The 22,189-nt window shown below is 60.8% G+C and overlaps 2 protein-coding genes across 2 annotated transcripts; both read right to left on the reverse strand.

Annotated features, from left to right (window-relative positions):
- On the reverse strand, positions 1-648 carry LOC128671490 (uncharacterized; the record flags this gene model as incomplete). The annotated part of the gene is made up of 1 exon (XM_053747977.1): positions 1-648. A coding segment is annotated over exon 1 (648 nt), but the record flags the coding sequence as incomplete, so codon positions are not given.
- An 18,045-nt stretch (positions 649-18,693) lies between these two features.
- LOC128671399 (uncharacterized) lies at positions 18,694-20,877 on the reverse strand. The gene has a single exon (XM_053747848.1). It carries the CDS (start codon positions 20,875-20,877, stop codon positions 18,694-18,696), a length of 2,184 nt encoding a protein of 727 aa, XP_053603823.1.
- Between the last annotated feature and the right edge of the window lie 1,312 nt (positions 20,878-22,189).

Raw genomic sequence — 22,189 nt, forward strand, 5'->3', positions numbered from 1 at the left:
TGCCGCCTGACATTGGGGGGCGGCCGACACCTCGAACCGAATATACAAGTGGTCCGAGAGTGTCTCCACCCCCCCTTCCACCCTCCAGTCCGACACGGAGCGCGCGGCGGAGGGGGTGGCGAACGTCAAGTCCACCACCGATCCGCCCGTCCGTCGCACGCACGTGTGGGCTGTCCCCCTGTTTAGGAGAGACAGCCCCGCGGCCAGCGCCCACTCTTCCACCTTTCGCCCCTTGGGCTCCGTGGCCGGGTTCCCCCACGCCGTTGATTTGGCGTTGAAGTCACCGGCCACGAAGACCTTTAGGGGCGCTAACCGCCTTATTTCCGGCCCCAGGGCATCCAAGAACCGCTCCAGGGCCGGCAAATCCCGGTTCGGGGAGAAGTAAACACCAATTATGGCGTACTCTCCCCGAACCGCCACCACAAAGCCGTTCCCTCTCTTCTTAATCGCGAGGGGAGGGGCGGCACCAGGCCTAGCCACGATGGCCACGAGGCCATCCAGATCCCCCGCCCAGTGAGGCAGGGAGGGAACCGCGTACGGCTCCGCGACCACCGCGACATCCAAATCCCACTCCGCCATGGATTGCAGGAGGAGATCCTGCGCCCTAGCGGAGTGGTTGAGGTTGGCCTGGAGGAAGGTGACCCCCATCACTCCTCCATTTGGCCGACTGGCGCCTCCCCTTGCCTTCCCTCGCGCGGAGGAGGGGACGGCCCTTTCCCTCGGATCGGGGGTGGGTTGCAGGCCCTACCCCCCATCACGTGGCCCGCCGGCTTGCCGGCGTCGCGGCATACCGCGCAGCGGGGCTCCGCTGTGCAGGAGGCGGACAAATGCCCTGCCTCCCCGCACCTATAGCAGAGCCGGCTGCGGTCCGTCTGCGAGGGGCACAGTGATGCGGTGTGCCCCTTCCCCATGCACTTGTAGCAGTGCATGGGGCGCGCCTCCAGGTGCCGGAGCTGCACTCGACTCCAGCCTACCGTGAGGCTGCCCGCCTCGATCAGCTTTTTAGCCGTCGTGACCGGGCAGCGCATCAGGGCAGAGCCAGAGCCCCGCCAGTCTGAGCGGATTTCACCCACCCAGACCTGGTCCTCCGTGCAGCTCCCGGCTTGCGCGACCGCAGCCTTTATCCGCTGCGCCGTTGCCGCATCATTCAGGCCCGTCACGCGGAAGTCCGCGGTTTTGACGGGCCTGGAAACGTCCGCGACGCCGGAAAGGGCCGCCTTCAAGGCCGATGCAAGCGCATCTGCCTTGTCTGAGTTGGAGGGGCCAGAGACCTCGATTAGCCTCGCTCCGGTCGCACTCGGGCGAATCCGAAGCGAGCCGATTCCTAGCCCCTCCAGGCTCACCGCCTGCTCGGCCTTGAGGAGGGCGGAGCTGTATGTGGCCCCTTTTTGCGCTGCCTCTGGCTGTAACTTGAGAATTACAGCCGAGGAGCTAGGGGCCGACAGCTTGGCCGCCCTCGCTGGCGCCGCCCTGGGGGGTGCCTTGGGCGCCGTTGCAGTGGCCTTTGTTGGGGCCGCCGCCGGTCGCTCCGCAGGTTTGGGCTGGGACTTCTTTCCCACGCCCTTCCCCTTCCCCCTCCTCCCCCGGACTTCGACCCAGGGGAGCTCCGGGCATTCGTCGACCACAGCTGTTGAGGTCGACGGCCCGAAGGGCCCCCACTCTGTCGCTCCCCCAGCACCTACCCCCTTACAACCCCGCCTCTCAGAGGCCGGGCGTGCAGGGGCCCGAACCTCCAACTCCACCGGCTGCTCAAGCCGCGGCGCCGGACCCAGGCCGGAGGCCTCCTCAATGGCCGTCCTTGCAGCCCTCGCCACCTCGGAGTTGTCACCCGCCAGAGGTGGACGAGTGGCACTCCGAGGACATCCAGCCAGTCCTAGCGCTGCCAGACGGCCATCAATTAATCTGGCCATCCTCTGCTCCAGCTCATCCTCCACTGGAGCTGCCTGCCGCTGTACCGTCCGCGCAGCCTGAGCAGCCTCACGGCGGGCCTCCTCGAACCCCCGGCGGAGCGCAGCGACCTCAGCCTTCATAATGGCCACCTCCCTTTGGAGGCGACCATTATCGGCCTTAAGGCGTCGAACTTCGTCCGACTCGCTGCGCGCCACCAGGGTGTCCACGATATCCCTGATATCCGAGGAGGCCCGCATAATTTTGGAGTTGAAGCCCCCCTTGAGGGCGGCAGTCTTCCCGACGAGGCTGGTTATAATACCCAGCCTCTCCACCGCAGTGGCCATGAGTCCATCAGCACCCATGGCCCCAAAGTCCCGCGCATCAATGGGGGCCACCACCACATCATCGTCCCCACCATTCAGGGGTCCTCCCCTCCGGAAGGCCCGAGCCCCTAGAGAGGCCGAGAAGGAAGCCTCGGCATCCTCCTCTTGACTCCTCCTCGCTTCAGCCCGGGCCCTCGTCAGGTGCGAGGCACCCCGAGCCTTGCCCCTCTTCGCCACTGATTGTGCTCGTGGCACACCGACCTCAGTGTCGGTGCCGGAACCAGTCGCCACCTCAGAATAGAGGCGCTTGTTGCCCAGCACCGACTCCGACAACGAGGTGATGGAGCCCGCACTTCCCAACAGGCTCCCCATCCTCTCTTGGCCCACAGCGAGGCCACTCCCGTCAGTTTCCTCCCCAGCGGAATGTTCAGACCCTGAACATTCCATTTCCCCCCTTCCCTTTGTTTGGCCCTGAGAAGGGCCTTTTGGGTGGCCCTGAGAAGGGCCTTTTGGGTGGCCCTGAGAAGGGCCTTTTGGGTGGCCCTGAGAAGGGCCTTTTGGGTGGCCCTGAGAAGGGCCTTTTTTCAGGAAACGCCCGCGGGCGTCCCTCATTATTTGGTCATTAGACGACATTCTTCACAGTTCGCAAATTGCTCCTTCTGCACAGTGCACTTTAGCCGTCGGCCTAACCACTCCGTTACGGTGGTTAGGACGCGACGTTGCCCGGGGAACGCGACGTGGACGCAAGCACTGTGGGGTGGTTCCCCTGGTCCTCCGTGAACCTAACCTAACCTTTTTTTTTTTTTTTTTTGTTTTCGCAGGGGAATGCATTTACGCACTGAGTGTGGGACTCCTGGGCAGCTAATCGGCCCAGACTACCCACTAAACCCCTGCGGATGCCATCGGCCGCTTTACAAAGAGGCGCCTCGGATCTAACTAGCACAAGGCGCCTCAGCGACTGGCCGGTCTCTTTCACCAGAGACCGGACTCTTCACTCTCAGGGGCCCTCCGACATCTGGAGGACCCCTGCCGCCGGGTGGGACCTCTGTCCCACCGATTCAGGGGGGGCGCCCGCAGGCGCGCCCCCAACCACCAAGGCGAGCCGCACGCCATCCAGTCCGGAAGCAGACCGGAGGCAGCGGCTCTCCGTCTTATTCGGCCGCAGAGGATAGGGACAGCGGCGCACCGTAATACCGGCAGTCCTCCTCCTCTGCGGCCCCACCGACCACCATGCCTGCGCCATGGCCGCGCCTCATTCGGCCGCAGAGGATAGGGACAGCGGCGCACCGTAATACCGGCAGTCCTCCTCCTCTGCGGCCCCACCGATCACCATGTTTGCGCCATGGCCGCGCCTGGTCGCGGAGGATAGGGAGAGCGGCGCACCGTAATACCAACCCCTCCTCTTCCCCCGCGACCCCTACCACGGCTGTAAGAGTAGAGGGCTTAGCCCTCTTCTCTCACAGCCACTGAGCCAATTGGCTCTCCAACCTGGGTTACCCGACATGGGTAACCCACCACCAGTTGCCAGGACATTTGCCAACGGCTAACAAGACCCCTAAACGGGGAGTTATTAACCGTCGCCCAGGGTGCACCAGCCCAATAACTTGTCAGCCGCCGCTATCACCGAATCAAAGATCAAGTGACAGAAGCAAACCTTCAAATCATCGAGCCAACGTGGAGGTTTCCTGACAGTAGCACCCCAACCTAACCTAACCTTTTTTTTTTTTTTTTTTTTTTTTTTTTTTGTTTTCGCAGGGGAATGCATTTACGCACTGAGTGTGGGACTCCTGGGCAGCTAATCGGCCCAGACTACCCACTAAACCCCTGCGGATGCCATCGGCCGCTTTACAAAGAGGCGCCTCGGATCTAACTAGCACAAGGCGCCTCAGCGACTGGCCGGTCTCTTTCACCAGAGACCGGACTCTCCACTCTCAGGGGCCCTCCGACATCTGGAGGACCCCTGCCGCCGGGTGGGACCTCTGTCCCACCGATTCAGGGGGGGCGCCCGCAGGCGCGCCCCCAACCACCAAGGCGAGCCGCACGCCATCCAGTCCGGAAGCAGACCGGAGGCAGCGGCTCTCCGTCTTATTCGGCCGCAGAGGATAGGGACAGCGGCGCACCGTAATACCGGCAGTCCTCCTCCTCTGCGGCCCCACCGACCACCATGCCTGCGCCATGGCCGCGCCTCATTCGGCCGCAGAGGATAGGGACAGCGGCGCACCGTAATACCGGCAGTCCTCCTCCTCTGCGGCCCCACCGACCACCATGTTTGCGCCATGGCCGCGCCTGGTCGCGGAGGATAGGGAGAGCGGCGCACCGTAATACCAACCCCTCCTCTTCCCCCGCGACCCCTACCACGGCTGTAAGAGTAGAGGGCTTAGCCCCCTTCTCTCACAGCCACTGAGCCAATTGGCTCTCCAACCTGGGTTACCCGACATGGGTAACCCACCACCAGTTGCCAGGACATTTGCCAACGGCTAACAAGACCCCTAAACGGGGAGTTATTAACCGTCGCCCAGGGTGCACCAGCCCAATAACTTGTCAGCCGCCGCTATCACCGAATCAAAGATCAAGTGACAGAAGCAAACCTTCAAATCATCGAGCCAACGTGGAGGTTTCCTGACAAGTAGCACCCCAACCTAACCTAACCTAACCTAACCTAACCTAACCTAACCTAACCTAACCTAACCTAACCTTTTTTTTTTTTTTTTTTGTTTTCGCAGGGGAATGCATTTACGCACTGAGTGTGGGACTCCTGGGCCGCTATCCAGCCCAGACTACCCACTAAACCCCTGCGGGTGCCATCGGCCGCTTTACAGGGAGGCGCCTCGGATCTATCTAACACAAGACGCCTCAGCGACTGGCCGGTCTCTTTCGCCAGAGACCGGACTCACCATTCTCAGGGGCCCACCGACACCTGGTGGACCCCTGCCGTCGGGTGGGACTAGTCCCACCGATTTAGGGGGGCGCCTGCAGGCGCGCAAGGTAGCGCCTGCGTCGCACCCCCGTCCGCCTTCTGCGGATCGGCTCCGCGAGGGGGTGGTCCTCGCGGTTCCTTTCCTCGGCCTCCCTCTGTGACATAACAGTCTCACAGAAGGAGGCCACTGCCGCCCAGGCTCCGTCACTCCCGAGCATCGCATTGACGACACTCGGGAGCGACAGATCCACTCCACCGAGCACTGCCACCAGATCGTGGCGCTGCCGACTCCACCTGGGACACTGCTCTAGAACATGTTGAGCAGTGTCTCGAGCCTCGCCACAATCGTGGCAGACCGGCTCGGTCTCCCGCTGGGCCACGCGGTGCAAGTACTCACCGAAGCAGCCATGCCCGGTGAGCACCTGCGTCATGCGGAAGGTGAGAGGCTTGCGCCGCCTCAACATCCATCTCTCCAGGACCTGGCGCAGGGCCTCCACTGTGCGTACACCGTACGTTGCCCGCGCCAGGTCTGCCTCCCACCTCCGCATGAGTTCCGCTTGCCCTCGCAAGCGGACCCGCCGGACCATCTCAGGCGAGGGGTGCTCGCCGATTTCCCTCCTGTTCGCCACAAAGTGGTAAACCTCGGCGAGCACCTCCGCCACCAACTCCCACGGCGGGTCGCCCGCGAGGGCTGTGGCCGCAGAGAACGCCACTGTACGGTACCCCCGTATCGCCCTTACCGCGATCACCTTCTGCGCCTGCCGGAGAAGGCGCTTATTCTCCGCGGCAAGGGCGTCCACCCAAACGGGGGCGCCGTACATCGCCATACTCCGGCACACGCCGGAGTACAGCTTCCGTACAGCGTCGCTGGGCCCACCCAGATTGGGCAGGAGTCGGCCCAGCGACGCAGCCGTCCTGATGATCCTTTGCCCCAGCTCTCGGAAGTGGGGGACAAAGGACCATCTCCCGTCGAGGATGAGGCCCAGGTATTTCATCTGGGCACTCACCCTCAACTCCTCATGACCCACCTGGAGGCGCGCCCCTGGGGGAGGTCCTCGCGTCCGGGCCCCGCGGAAGAGGAGGACTTCGGTCTTATCCAGTCGGACCCGAAGCCCCAACCTCTCTATGCGGCCGACCAAAAGGGCGAGGCCCGTTTCGGCCAGCCGCGCCGCCTCACCGAAATTCGCACCCCGGGACGTGAAGAGAGTGTCATCCGCATAGCAGATGACACCCGTCCCGGGGGGAAGCCGGCACCGCAGGACCCAATCGTATGCGATGTCCCACAGGATAGGGCCGAGAATCGACCCCTGCGGGACACCGCACCCGACGCCCCGTCGGACCATTTGACCTCCCCTGTCCTCGTACAGGACGACCCGCTCCTCCAGGTACGCCCCCAACAGCCCCCGCAGGTACGAGGGCACTCCGAAGTACCGGAGCGCCTCCCGTATTACACAGTGCGGGATACTGTTGAAGGCGTTGGCGATGTCTAACGACGTCGCCAGGGTCACCTCGCCTTCTCTGTCCGCCTCCTCCGTCACCGACCGCAGACGCCTGAGGGCGTCGATGGTGGACCTCTTGGCCCGGAATCCGTACTGCACGTCAGAGAGACGCGGTCCCGGGCCTTCCTCCACATGCCGAACGAGGCGAGAGGCCACAACACTCTCTAGGGCCTTCCCAGCCTCGCTCAGCAGGACCAGAGGTCGCACCGCCGAAGCCGAGTCCAAGGGCCGGCTCCCCTTCGGAATAAGGCAGAGCCGGCCCTCCTTCCATAATTTCGGGAACTGCCCCTCTCGCAGACAGCGGTTGAGCAGCCCCCGAAACTCCTCCCCGAGGTGCACGAGAATCAGCGCAAGCACTTTCCCGTGCACCCCGTCTGGACCCGGTGCCCTCTTCCTTGTCTGGAGGCGGTCGAGGACCACCTCCATTTCGACGTCGGTGACGGGAGGCGGATCCGCCTCCACCTCTTCTCCCTCCGCGTCAGGCGGCTGTCGGGCCATCCTCGGAGGAGAAAACCCTCGCGGATTGCCGGGGAATAGATCCCCGACAATCTCCCCCAGCAGAGCTGGCTGAAGGGTCTCCGTTAGCGGGGTCGCCTGTGGGCGCAATTTGTCTCGCGCCCACTTATACGGCCGGCCCCATGGGTCTCTTTCGATACCCTCCACCAGCTCCTCGAAGGCTTCCTCCTTGGCCCGACCGATGGCCAGCTGCAGCTCCTTACGGTTTTCCACATACACCGCATACAGCTGACCATCCCTCTCCTCGTCCCGGGGACTGCGCCGCCTGCTTCGACTATAGGCCCTTCGGGCCGCGTTGCAGGCGACGCGAAGGGCGGCAATCTCCGCCGACCACCAATAGACCGCCCGCCTAGGGGGGGCTCGACCTACGCTTGGCATGGCCGCCCGGCACACCGCTGTGAAAGCGTCGCCGAGACGGTCAGCCGCGTCGTCCACCCCCATTCCGTCTAGAGGCGGGAGGCTCCAGCGGCCGACGATGGCCGCCTCTTCCGCCAGCTCCCGGTCAAGCCGCGTAAGGGCCCAGCGCGGGAACCGGCTGCGCACCCGGGACGATGATGCCGCCTGACATTGGGGGGCGGCCGACACCTCGAACCGAATATACAAGTGGTCCGAGAGTGTCTCCACCCCCCCTTCCACCCTCCAGTCCGACACGGAGCGCGCGGCGGAGGGGGTGGCGAACGTCAAGTCCACCACCGATCCGCCCGTCCGTCGCACGCACGTGTGGGCTGTCCCCCTGTTTAGGAGAGACAGCCCCGCGGCCAGCGCCCACTCTTCCACCTTTCGCCCCTTGGGCTCCGTGGCCGGGTTCCCCCACGCCGTTGATTTGGCGTTGAAGTCACCGGCCACGAAGACCTTTAGGGGCGCTAACCGCCTTATTTCCGGCCCCAGGGCATCCAAGAACCGCTCCAGGGCCGGCAAATCCCGGTTCGGGGAGAAGTAAACACCAATTATGGCGTACTCTCCCCGAACCGCCACCACAAAGCCGTTCCCTCTCTTCTTAATCGCGAGGGGAGGGGCGGCACCAGGCCTAGCCACGATGGCCACGAGGCCATCCAGATCCCCCGCCCAGTGAGGCAGGGAGGGAACCGCGTACGGCTCCGCGACCACCGCGACATCCAAATCCCACTCCGCCATGGATTGCAGGAGGAGATCCTGCGCCCTAGCGGAGTGGTTGAGGTTGGCCTGGAGGAAGGTGACCCCCATCACTCCTCCATTTGGCCGACTGGCGCCTCCCCTTGCCTTCCCTCGCGCGGAGGAGGGGACGGCCCTTTCCCTCGGATCGGGGGTGGGTTGCAGGCCCTACCCCCCATCACGTGGCCCGCCGGCTTGCCGGCGTCGCGGCATACCGCGCAGCGGGGCTCCGCTGTGCAGGAGGCGGACAAATGCCCTGCCTCCCCGCACCTATAGCAGAGCCGGCTGCGGTCCGTCTGCGAGGGGCACAGTGATGCGGTGTGCCCCTTCCCCATGCACTTGTAGCAGTGCATGGGGCGCGCCTCCAGGTGCCGGAGCTGCACTCGACTCCAGCCTACCGTGAGGCTGCCCGCCTCGATCAGCTTTTTAGCCGTCGTGACCGGGCAGCGCATCAGGGCAGAGCCAGAGCCCCGCCAGTCTGAGCGGATTTCACCCACCCAGACCTGGTCCTCCGTGCAGCTCCCGGCTTGCGCGACCGCAGCCTTTATCCGCTGCGCCGTTGCCGCATCATTCAGGCCCGTCACGCGGAAGTCCGCGGTTTTGACGGGCCTGGAAACGTCCGCGACGCCGGAAAGGGCCGCCTTCAAGGCCGATGCAAGCGCATCTGCCTTGTCTGAGTTGGAGGGGCCAGAGACCTCGATTAGCCTCGCTCCGGTCGCACTCGGGCGAATCCGAAGCGAGCCGATTCCTAGCCCCTCCAGGCTCACCGCCTGCTCGGCCTTGAGGAGGGCGGAGCTGTATGTGGCCCCTTTTTGCGCTGCCTCTGGCTGTAACTTGAGAATTACAGCCGAGGAGCTAGGGGCCGACAGCTTGGCCGCCCTCGCTGGCGCCGCCCTGGGGGGTGCCTTGGGCGCCGTTGCAGTGGCCTTTGTTGGGGCCGCCGCCGGTCGCTCCGCAGGTTTGGGCTGGGACTTCTTTCCCACGCCCTTCCCCTTCCCCCTCCTCCCCCGGACTTCGACCCAGGGGAGCTCCGGGCATTCGTCGACCACAGCTGTTGAGGTCGACGGCCCGAAGGGCCCCCACTCTGTCGCTCCCCCAGCACCTACCCCCTTACAACCCCGCCTCTCAGAGGCCGGGCGTGCAGGGGCCCGAACCTCCAACTCCACCGGCTGCTCAAGCCGCGGCGCCGGACCCAGGCCGGAGGCCTCCTCAATGGCCGTCCTTGCAGCCCTCGCCACCTCGGAGTTGTCACCCGCCAGAGGTGGACGAGTGGCACTCCGAGGACATCCAGCCAGTCCTAGCGCTGCCAGACGGCCATCAATTAATCTGGCCATCCTCTGCTCCAGCTCATCCTCCACTGGAGCTGCCTGCCGCTGTACCGTCCGCGCAGCCTGAGCAGCCTCACGGCGGGCCTCCTCGAACCCCCGGCGGAGCGCAGCGACCTCAGCCTTCATAATGGCCACCTCCCTTTGGAGGCGACCATTATCGGCCTTAAGGCGTCGAACTTCGTCCGACTCGCTGCGCGCCACCAGGGTGTCCACGATATCCCTGATATCCGAGGAGGCCCGCATAATTTTGGAGTTGAAGCCCCCCTTGAGGGCGGCAGTCTTCCCGACGAGGCTGGTTATAATACCCAGCCTCTCCACCGCAGTGGCCATGAGTCCATCAGCACCCATGGCCCCAAAGTCCCGCGCATCAATGGGGGCCACCACCACATCATCGTCCCCACCATTCAGGGGTCCTCCCCTCCGGAAGGCCCGAGCCCCTAGAGAGGCCGAGAAGGAAGCCTCGGCATCCTCCTCTTGACTCCTCCTCGCTTCAGCCCGGGCCCTCGTCAGGTGCGAGGCACCCCGAGCCTTGCCCCTCTTCGCCACTGATTGTGCTCGTGGCACACCGACCTCAGTGTCGGTGCCGGAACCAGTCGCCACCTCAGAATAGAGGCGCTTGTTGCCCAGCACCGACTCCGACAACGAGGTGATGGAGCCCGCACTTCCCAACAGGCTCCCCATCCTCTCTTGGCCCACAGCGAGGCCACTCCCGTCAGTTTCCTCCCCAGCGGAATGTTCAGACCCTGAACATTCCATTTCCCCCCTTCCCTTTGTTTGGCCCTGAGAAGGGCCTTTTGGGTGGCCCTGAGAAGGGCCTTTTGGGTGGCCCTGAGAAGGGCCTTTTGGGTGGCCCTGAGAAGGGCCTTTTGGGTGGCCCTGAGAAGGGCCTTTTTTCAGGAAACGCCCGCGGGCGTCCCTCATTATTTGGTCATTAGACGACATTCTTCACAGTTCGCAAATTGCTCCTTCTGCACAGTGCACTTTAGCCGTCGGCCTAACCACTCCGTTACGGTGGTTAGGACGCGACGTTGCCCGGGGAACGCGACGTGGACGCAAGCACTGTGGGGTGGTTCCCCAACCTAACCTAACCTAACCTAACCTAACCTAACCTAACCTAACCTAACCTAACCTAACCTAACCTAACCTAACCTAACCTAACCTTTTTTTTTTTTTTTTTTTTTTTTTTTTGTTTTCGCAGGGGAATGCATTTACGCACTGAGTGTGGGACTCCTGGGCAAACGGCCCAGACTACCCACTAAACCCCTGCGGATGCCATCGGCCGCTTTACAAAGAGGCGCCTCGGATCTAACTAGCACAAGGCGCCTCAGCGACTGGCCGGTCTCTTTCACCAGAGACCGGACTCTCCACTCTCAGAGGCCCTCCGACATCTGGAGGACCCCTGCCGCCGGGTGGGACCTCTGTCCCACCGATTCAGGGGGGGCGCCCGCAGGCGCGCCCCCAACCACCAAGGCGAGCCGCACGCCATCCAGTCCGGAAGCAGACCGGAGGCAGCGGCTCTCCGTCTTATTCGGCCGCAGAGGATAGGGACAGCGGCGCACCGTAATACCGGCAGTCCTCCTCCTCTGCGGCCCCACCGACCACCATGCCTGCGCCATGGCCGCGCCTCATTCGGCCGCAGAGGATAGGGACCGCGGCGCACCGTAATACCGGCAGTCCTCCTCCTCTGCGGCCCCACCGACCACCATGTTTGCGCCATGGCCGCGCCTGGTCGCGGAGGATAGGGAGAGCGGCGCACCGTAATACCAACCCCTCCTCTTCCCCCGCGACCCCTACCACGGCTGTAAGAGTAGAGGGCTTAGCCCCCTTCTCTCACAGCCACTGAGCCAATTGGCTCTCCAACCTGGGTTACCCGACATGGGTAACCCACCACCAGTTGCCAGGACATTTGCCAACGGCTAACAAGACCCCTAAACGGGGAGTTATTAACCGTCGCCCAGGGTGCACCAGCCCAATAACTTGTCAGCCGCCGCTATCACCGAATCAAAGATCAAGTGACAGAAGCAAACCTTCAAATCATCGAGCCAACGTGGAGGTTTCCTGACAGTAGCACCCCAACCTAACCTAACCTAACCTAACCTAACCTAACCTAACCTAACCTAACCTAACCTAACCTAACCTTTTTTTTTTTTTTTTTTTTTTTTTTTTTTTTTTTTTTTTTTTTTTTTTTTTTTTTTTTCGAGTGGAAAAAGACCTTCGTCTTGCCGTCTAGCCGCGGGAAGCCAGACGGGTATGTGGGGCATGAACCCACTAAAAAACCACCCGGTGTTCATACTCGGCCGCTTTTGTCGGAGTTATGGGAACAACAAACCTCCACGACTCCGACGCGGCTATAATGGTGTTCCTCTCTCATTCGCCCTTCCAAAACGGAAGGGGAATGGAGCGAACCCTTACGGGGGGAGCTTCACCGAGCTCGCACTCTCCGTCCAAAAGGGGGAGGCGCACGGAACACATCGTGCGCCTTCAACCCGGAGGGTCGTATGCCGGGCAGCGGAAAACCCGAACCTAACCTAACCTAACCTAACCTAACCTAACCTAACCTAACCTAACCTAACCTAACCTAACCTTTTTTTTTTTTTTTTTTTTTTTTTTTTTTTTTTTTTTTTTTTTTTTTTTTTTTTTTTTTTTTTTTTTTTTTCGCAGGGGGGAATGCATTTAGGCACCGGCCCCCGGGGACACTGTTCCCGGGGAGTGTGGGACTCCCAGGCCTAGCCGGCCGTTATTGGGGGCGCCATGGGATCGCGAACATTCTACCACGACGCCCCCCAGCAAACCTAACCTAACCTAACCTAACCTAACCTAACCTAACCTAACCTTTTTTTTTTTTTTTTTTTTTTTTTTTTTTTTTTTTTTTTTTTTTCGCAGGGGGGAATGCATTTAGGCACCGGCCCCCGGGGACACTGTTCCCGGGGAGTGTGGGACTCCCAGGCCTAGCCCGGACTACCCACTAAACCCCCCTGCGGCGTTTCCGCACCGGCCGTTATTGGGGGCGCCATGGGATCGCGAACATTCTACCACGACGCCCCCCGGCGTTGCCTCACGGCACTATCCTAGCAGACGATGGGCATATTGTGCCCGCCGCCTGCCTCTTCGTCCTCGCCGATGGGGAGGGGCATGCGCTCGTGCCTCGCGCTCCCTTTCAGCAGCCTCCTTCTGCGACATTACCGTTTCGCAGAAGGAGTATACTGCATCCCAGCGTCCCTCGCCGCTCAACATCTTGCTGATGACGTTGTGCAGCGAGAGATCCAGGCCTCCTCCTCCTAGGGCCACTGCTAGGGCCACCCTCTCCTCGGTCCATTTCCCGCAGTCTGCCAGAGTGTGTTGGGCCGTGTCATCCGGCTCCCCACACTCATGACAGACCGGGGTTTCCTCCTTTCCTATTCTGTGCAGGTAATGACCGAAGCACCCGTGTCCGGTCATCACCTGCGTCATCCTGTACGTCAGTTGGCCGTACGTTCTTTCCATCCATTCCTCGAGCGATGGGAGGAGCGCCCCGATGGTTCGAACACCATACGGGGAGTTTTCCAGCTCTACTCGCCATCGCTCTTTCAACCTGTCTACGGCCAACTGACGGACAGTCCTTAATTCTCTTGGGGCGGGCCTTTCCCCCACAGCTCGCCTCCTTGCCCGCTCCCAATATACTTCCGCCTGAACCTTAGCGTCCATATCCCACGGTGGGGTGCCAGCCAGTGCACACGCCGCCGCCCATGCCACCGTTACGTAGGCCCGAGCTATGCGATTGGCCACCACTCTCTGTGGCCTCCGCAGCTGGGCCACGTTGGCTTTGGAGAGCCTATCTGCCCAGATTGGTGCCCCGTACAATGCCATGCTTCGGGTTACACCCGCATATAGCTTGCGGCACGGGGCACTGGGCCCTCCAACATTGGGCAGCATCCGGCCCATGGCCGACGCAGCACCGACTATCCGGGGAGCCAGTCGTTTGAAGTGCTCCCGGAAGTTCCAGCGTGAGTCCAGGATGATACCTAGGTACTTGATATGCGGTTTCACCTGGACTCGTTCCCCACCGATGGATATGGACGCGCCCTCAGGCGGCTTCCATCCCCTGCTTCCGAAGGCGATGACCTCACACTTGTTGAGGGCCACCCTGAGCCCCAGCAGCCTGACGCGGGTGACCATCAGGTCTGCTGCGACTGCGGCTGCCCTGAGGGTGCTCTCCAGCTTCTCTCCCCAGATGGCCACCATCGTGTCATCTGCATAGCAGATGACAGTCATCCGGGGGAGCAGGGCCCCGCGGATGGCCCAGTCGAAGCCGATGTTCCATAGCAGAGGCCCTAGAACAGACCCCTGGGGAACACCGCAGGTCATCGCCTTGGATTTTACGCCTTCTCTGTCCTCGTAGAGCACCACCCTCTCAGTAAGGTAGTGCCCTACGAGGTTCCTGAGGTAGAGGGGCACCCCATGGTATTTGAGTGCCTCCTCTATTACCTCATATGGGAGGGAGCCGAAGGCATTCGCTATGTCCAGCGAGACACCCACGGCCCCTCCCTTCCGTTCCATTGCGTCCTCCGAGAATATTCGGAGGGCCCCTATCGCGTCAACGGTCGACCGCCCTTTTCTGAATCCGTACTGGCGGTGCGACACGTTGGGCCCGACATTTTCCAGATGCTGGATGATCCGGTTGGCCACAATGCGTTCTAGCATTTTCCCGGTTTCATCCAGCATCAGTAGGGGCCTCCACCCCGAGGGGGAGTCCTCGGGCCGGCTCTCCTTCCTGAGTAGGCAGAGCTTGCCCTCCTTCCACGGTTTGGGGAACCGTCCTGATGACAAACAGTCATCAAAGAGCTGTCTGAGACGGCTCCCCAGGTGTTTTAAGGCCACCGGTAGAACCAGACCAGGGACGCCATCTGGGCCAGGGGCCTTTTTGCAGGCCATTAGGCGCGCTACTCCCTGGTCAAATTCCTCAGTCGTCACCGGTGGCACTTCCGTCGTGATGGACTCCCGCTCAGGGGCCGACATTCTCGGAGGAACGAATGTTTGGGCCGTTGGGAATAGGCCTTCGAGAATCCTATTAAGGAGATCCGGCTCTAAGGAGGCTGTGGGGGGGGCGTGGCGCATCTTGTTGCGCACTACCCTATATGGCCTCCCCCACGGGTCCCTGTCGAGTGTGGCCAGAAACGCCTCGTGGGCTTCCTCCTTAGCCTTAGTGATTGCCATCGACAGGGATTTTTTAGCCTCCTGGAGGGCAGCATGGAGTCGCTCCTCCTCTCCAGCTACCCAGTTCCGTCGCCGCCTGCATCGGGTGTAGTTACGACGGGCGCGGTTACTGAGACGTCGGAGTTCAGCAATGTCCTCCGACCACCAGTGAACCCGCGCCTTTGCAGGCAACGGGCCGGACCTCCTCATGGATGCGTCACACACCTCAGTGAGTGACACGCGAAAGCCTATTGCCCTTTCCTCCACACCAAGGGACCGGCTTGGTGTGGGTTCTCTCCATTCGATAATCATGGCAGCCTCTTCAGCCAGGTCCCTGTCGAGACTTGCCATATTCCACCTGGGGAACCCTTGCCGCCCCCCCTCGTCCCGACCGGGCAAACCTAACCTAACCTAACCTAACCTTTTTTTTTTTTTTTTTTTTTCTCGTGTGGAAAACGCCTCCGCGTGCCCGGCGCCGGGGCATAGCGCCGGGGTATGTCCGACTTGCACGGACTAAAAACCACACGGTGTCCTTCTCGGCTTTCGGGCCGAGGCTGCGGGATCGCTCGCGCATGCACAACGCGGCCTCGGCAAAGCTTTGGTCCACCATCGCGGACCTCTTCAATTTAGGAGCTTTACTCCTCATCCGTCTCGTTGGGCGGTCGCACCGGACACCAGTGCTCCCGCGCCTTCTTGGCCTGTGGCTGATCAGGCGTCGGACTGCCCCGTCCGGCGCCCGCAGGCCGGACCTTATGGTGGTCTAAGGTCCATATTTGCGCGCCTCCTACGGCGCACATTGCGTGCTCGGCGAGATGGTACAGTACTCGTCGCCTCTCTCACTCTTTCCGCTTCCTCCTTGGTCTCCATGACAGCCTCACCAAAATCTGCGACGGCCTGCCAAGCAGCTTCACTTTCGACCATTTTATCGAGCACCGTTGACAGCTCGAGGTCTTGTACGCCCAGTGTTGCGACGGTGTTTTGCCGCTCTTCTTCCCACGCCGGACAAACGGCCAAAGTATGGGCAGCTGTGTCTGTTTCGGCATCACAGTGATGGCAGCTCTCGTTTTCCTCCCGGCCGATCCGACACAGGTACTTCCCGAAGCAGCCATGCCCCGAGAGCACCTGTGTCAGTCTATAGGAGAGACTGCCGTGCCGTCTATTTACCCACTCCGCCAGTACTGGACGGAGGGCCGAGATGGTGTATTGCCCGGCGCTGGGCTGGGCCAGTTTCTCGTCCCACTCCTCGATGGTCACGCTGCGTAACCTCATCCTCTGCCCGTTCACCTCCGACGGTGCTTGTGGTTGACCCTGTTGCAACATCTGCTGCCGCCAGGTATACAACTGGGCGAGGGCTTTAGCCTCTAAACTCCAGGGCGGTGTACCCGCCAGGGCGCATGCTGCTTCACCCGACACTGTGCAATAACCGCGAATGACTCGTATGGCCATCAGACGTTGAGGTCTTTGCAAAACAGCCGCGTTCCGGGCAGATAGACTCGGTCCCCAGATCGGTGCACCGTACATTGCCATCGATCTCACTACTCCCGTAAATAGGTTTCGGCATGCGACGCTTGGTCCGCCCAGGTTTGGCAGGAGGCGGGACATCGCAGCCGCCGTCTTGGTGAGTTTGGGCGCCAAAAGATCAAAGTGGCGCCCGAAATCCCATCGGCTGTCAAGGACTAAACCGAGGTACTTGAGAGTCGACCCGACGTCGATACGGACCCCTCCCACAATAATATGGGCGTCAGAGGTCGGTGCCGCTCGGGGACCATGAAAAAGTAGGGCTTCCGACTTGCGGAGGGCCACCTCCAGTCCCAGCCGTCTTATTCGGCCTACGATTTGAGCGACTCCGGCAGTGGCCACCATAGCAGCCTGCCTATACGATTTGGCCCGCACGGTGACTAGGGTGTCGTCGGCATAACAATGTAGCGCGACACCAGGAAGTACGGTCCCGCGCAGGACCCAGTCGTAGCCGATGTTCCACAGGAGCGGTCCGAGGACCGACCCCTGTGGAACACCACACGACATTTGCCTCTGTTCAGGGCCGTTGAGGCCCGGGTAGACTACCGCTCTGTCACTGAGGTATGCGCCTATAATTCGGCGAAGATATGCCGGCACACCATGGTATTTCAGCGCCTCCCTTATGGTAGCCCAGGGCAAGGTGTTGAAGGCGTTTGCAATGTCTAAAGACACCGCCAGCACCACCTCACCCCGGGACGTCGCTTCACTGGCCAAACGTTGGACCCCAGAAATAGCGTCTATCGTCGACCGACGGCGGCGAAAGCCAAATTGGTTCTCGGCAAGATCCGGTCCCACCCTGCTCAAATGCTCGACGATTCGATCTGCAATCACCTTTTCCAACATTTTGTCCACCTCATCAAGCAGTACGACTGGCCTATAGGCCGAGGGGGACTCTGCCGGGCGACCCTCTTTTCGTAGGAGCACCAGTTTCCCCGTCTTCCACCTAATAGGAAACCGTCCCTGCTCTAGGCAGGCTGTGAGGAGCTGACGGAATCGGGTCCCAAGAGTCCCGAGGGCCAGCACGAGCGCAACCCCCGGGATACCATCCGGACCCGGGGCCGTGTTCTTCCTCTTCATCCTGCCTATCGCGACTTCCAGTTCCTCCTCGGAGACTGGGGGAACAGTGCCAATCTCTTCATTGAGGTCGTTTAACCGCATTGCCGGTGGCACAAAATCAGATCGTCCCGCCGGGAATAGGGCACTCACAACGTCGTTCACCAGTTGTGGCGGCATACTTTGGGTCAAGGGAGGAGCCCATGGGCGAAGTTTCCCCCGCACCATTAGGTAGGGGCGCCCCCACGGATCTCTGTCCAGAGTCGCCAATAGCTCTTCTCGCGCCCTGTCTTTGGCAGTGCGAATGGCCACCTGGAGTTCTTCCTTTGCCGCTCTGTACTCCTCATAGAGTTCCGCCTCGCGAGCGGCTGCATCTGCGGTGCGACGATGTCTTCTCCTATGACGAGCATAGAGGCGGCGACGAAATATGCACCTTCGCCGGAGTTGGGCAATCTCTTGGGACCACCAGTATACTTGCCGTCGGGACGGTGCTCTCCGTACTCTGGGCATCGCCGCGTCACACACAGCGGTTAACGTGTCCCTAAACCATTCCGCCTCCTCATCCACGTTTATAGGCTCAGCGGGAGGTGCCGACGCCCAGGCCTGTACTATCGTCACTTCCTTTAGCAGCTCCTTGTCGATCCGTTTTATGGCCCAACGGGGGCTGCTTACGTCAAGTCCGGTAGGCGTAGCTGGCTGGCCGGAGGTCTGGGCGGAGACACTGAACCGAATATACCGGTGGTCAGAGAGCGTCTCCACCTCCTCAACAACCCGCCAGTCCGCAATTCGTCGAGATAGGGAGGGGCTGGCGAACGTTAGATCAACGATTGAGCCACCCCTTTGTCGAATACAAGTGTGGGTCGTTCCCCGGTTCATGAGTGTGAGACCGAGTTGCAACGCCCATTCCTCAACTAGCTCGCCTCTCGCGTCCGCAACCGGGGAACCCCACGCCAAGGACTTGGCGTTGAAGTCCCCGGCCACGATCACGGGGCGAGGATGGCTGCTGACCACGACAGATCCTAAACGGCTGAGAAATGCCTCATAGTCGGCTAGAGCCCTGTTGGGCGAAAAATACACGCCGACCACTATGCAATCCCCTATCCGCGCTGCAACAAACCCGTCGTCCCTGGTGATGTTTTCAGGGAATTGCGAGCCTGAGGAAGACGACGAGATGATGGCCACCGAGCAGCTAGCATCCCCCACCCAATCGTCACGAGGCGGAACAAAGTATGGCTCCGCAACTATCGCCACTTTGACACCCCACTCCGCCATGCTCTGACACAAAAGGTCTTGTGCTCTGGCAGAGTGGTTGATGTTGCACTGCAAGAATGTCGTACTTTGAGACATTATGGACATTCCATCTCAAAAGGTTCCACACCTTGTGACGATTCGGTGGGGGGTATTTTAGGCCGAGAGGCTGGGGCCTTTTTGGGTGTCTTGCCCGTCTTCTTATTGGCTGCCTTACATAGTTTACTGCCGATTGCATGATCGGCGGGCTTATTGGCCTCCGCGCATACGGGGCAATGGGGCGCCGCAGAACACGTCCTGGCCTCGTGGCCTCGTTTGCCACATCGGAAACAGAGGCCACTACAGTCTACCGCAGAATTGCATTGCGTCGCCACATGCTCACCCGTGATGCATCTGTAGCAGCGCATCGGCCTTTGCTTTAACAGCTTAACACTGGCAGACACCCAGCCAACTAGGAGCCGACGGCCATCCTCCAGCTTTTTAGCCACAGTCACCGGGCACGCTACAATCGAGGTCCCCATACCACGCGGTGCACGACGAATCTCGCCTACTTTCAGGTCCAGCTCAGAGCAAGCTCCAGCCTTGGCCAGTGCTGCTGTCAGCTCTTCCCTAGTCACGGAATCATCCAGGCCAGATATTCGCAGGTCTACCCGCTTTACAGGTCTGGAGACCTTCACTTCCTCCGGATTCAGGGCTTGCCTCAGCTTGTCGGCCAAGGCGTCGGCTAGGGGGCCACTAGAACTGCCGGGCACCTGCAAGAGGCGGGCACCAGTGGCCGTGACCTTGCACCGCATGCCCTCGATACCCAAGCTCACAGTATCCACCTGACTTTTTGCTCGACCCAACACCTCCTCATATGTCACGCCATTTTGAGAAGCGTGCGGCTGCAGGGTCAAGACAACCGCTGCTGACCGGGGCGGGCGAAGCCTGGCTTCCTGCCGTTTCTTCTTCTGGGCCTCTTTTCTAGTGGCCTTCTTTTGGGACTTCTTTTGACCCACAGTTTGCCAGGCACCCTCTTCCGCTTGCTGTGGGGCAGCTGCCGCGGCCGCATCAGGTGCAGTCTTGGAAGACTTGGCCTTCTTCCTTTTAGCCTTCTTGGTTTTAGCTGGGGCTGTGCTTGTACTCGGCTGAGAGGGCGGGATGTCGACCGCCTGCGATACCTGTTCCACAGGAGTCTCTGCCAAAGTCGGCCTGGCCGCTGTCTTCTCGGCAAACGTGGCCATAGTTGGAGCTCTACCTTTGCTGCCCCGGTCAGAGGCCAATGTGGGTCTGAGGACTTTCCCCTCCAAAAAGTTTACTTTCGTAAGGACCTCTTCCCTGAATCGACCGAGTTCTTCTTTAAGGAGACTCGTCAGCTGTTTCTCCAGTGCTGGCGTGTCCCGCGGCGCTTCAGTCTCAGGCTGAGCTGAGCGCTTCGACTTGTAGACCTCCGTTCGAATCTCGTCTAACTCTTGACGAAGGTCAGCCATCTCCTGTTTTAGGCGAGCGTTCTCCGCCTGCAAGCGGCGCGTCTCGCTGGAGGTACATCTCTCCATTAGCTCATGTGCTAAGTCTTCAATTGAGGCTGCCGCATCCTTGAGGGTCTTCTGGGCGGTGCCCTTCAGGCCTTTGGACATCTTCCCAACCGCTCTTATTGCCGCAACAGAGTTGTTCAGCCTCTCCTCTATAGACCCGGCAGTTAGGTCTTCCGGCTCGAATTCCGCCTCAGACCGAGTGGAGGCGCGTGACGCTGCCCTCTCACTCCTGACCGCCACCTTTTTGGCGGCTTCAGCCAACTGCCGATCCTCCTCACCGATGCGGACCTTCAGAAACTCGGCACGACGAGTAGCCTGAAGAGCCTCCCTTGCCTTCCCGAGGCCAATACATTCGCCGGTTGTCGGCGGTCTTCCTCTACCTCTCTTACCGCGCTGAGCGCGCGCCTGTGGAGGATTATCCTCATCCGTCGCAGAACTCAATTCCGGGCTCTCCGTGTTCCGCCGTTTCCTGAAGAAGCGGGACTGTCCGCAACCACTACTGGCACTCTTAACACTCATTTCAGAGTCCGAAACCTGTGCGACAACATCTCCCGCATTCTTTCCAACCACTTCGTCTCCCACCACTTCATCTCCCACCACATCGTCTCCTACTACTGCATCAACAATTGCGTCCGAAGGCGCAAGGCGTAAATTGCCCCCCCCAGAATACGAGGGGCAGCCGGTGTCATTAGACACCGGGGTGGATTCTCCGACCGCGGTACGGCCGGTACCACCCTGGGGTAGATTTTCTTTATTCACGACTTGCATTTTTTGAACGTTCCTTTTTTTAATTCAGGTGTGCGGTCACCCTAGCATTGACCTAAGCTCAATTACCCGATCCCACCCCAAACGACTGATTTTTCGAGTGGTTTACTCCACCGGACAGACTGAGGAAGAAAGGAAGGAAAAGGGGGAAAGGATAGAGCGATCCGCATCGCCAGTCGACTCTCATTATGAGAGAAGTACCGGGAGCAGACCGACTCTTTAAGGATGGGATGAGGACAGAGGGAAAGGAGGGAAAGGATTGCAGGACATTGGCCAGCAACCAACAAGACCCCGTAGGGAGTTATTGATTGCCGTTTCCAGGGTGCCAACCTAACCTAACCTAACCTAACCTTTTTTTTTTTTTTTTTTTTTTTTTTTTTTTTTTCTCGTGTGGAAAACGCCTCCGCGTGCCCGGCGCCGGGGCATAGCGCCGGGGTATGTCCGACTTGCACGGACTAAAAACCACACGGTGTCCTTCTCGGCTTTCGGGCCGAGGCTGCGGGATCGCTCGCGCATGCACAACGCGGCCTCGGCAAAGCTTTGGTCCACCATCGCGGACCTCTTCTATTTAGGAGCTTTACTCCTCATCCGTCTCGTTGGGCGGTCGCACCGGACACCAGTGCTCCCGCGCCTTCTTGGCCTGTGGCTGATCAGGCGTCGGACTGCCCCGTCCGGCGCCCGCAGGCCGGACCTTATGGTGGTCTAAGGTCCATATTTGCGCGCCTCCTACGGCGCACATTGCGTGCTCGGCGAGATGGTACAGTACTCGTCGCCTCTCTCACTCTTTCCGCTTCCTCCTTGGTCTCCATGACAGCCTCACAAAACTCTGCGACGGCCTGCCAAGCAGCTTCACTTTCGACCATTTTATCGAGCACCGTTGACAGCTCGAGGTCTTGTGCGCCCAGTGTTGCGACGGTGTTTTGCCGCTCTTCTTCCCACGCCGGACAAACGGCCAAAGTATGGGCAGCTGTGTCTGTTTCGGCATCACAGTGATGGCAGCTCTCGTTTTCCTCCCGGCCGATCCGACACAGGTACTTCCCGAAGCAGCCATGCCCCGAGAGTACCTGTGTCAGTCTATAGGAGAGACTGCCGTGCCGTCTATTTACCCACTCCGCCAGTACTGGACGGAGGGCCGAGATGGTGTATTGCCCGGCGCTGGGCTGGGCCAGTTTCTCGTCCCACTCCTCGATGGTCACGCTGCGCAACCTCATCCTCTGCCCGTTCACCTCCGACGGTGCTTGTGGTTGACCCTGTTGCAACATCTGCTGCCGCCAGGTATACAACTGGGCGAGAGCTTTAGCCTCTAAACTCCAGG

The sequence above is a fragment of the Plodia interpunctella genome, chromosome 7, assembly GCF_027563975.2.
Source record: "Plodia interpunctella isolate USDA-ARS_2022_Savannah chromosome 7, ilPloInte3.2, whole genome shotgun sequence".
NCBI lineage: Eukaryota > Metazoa > Arthropoda > Insecta > Lepidoptera > Pyralidae > Plodia > Plodia interpunctella.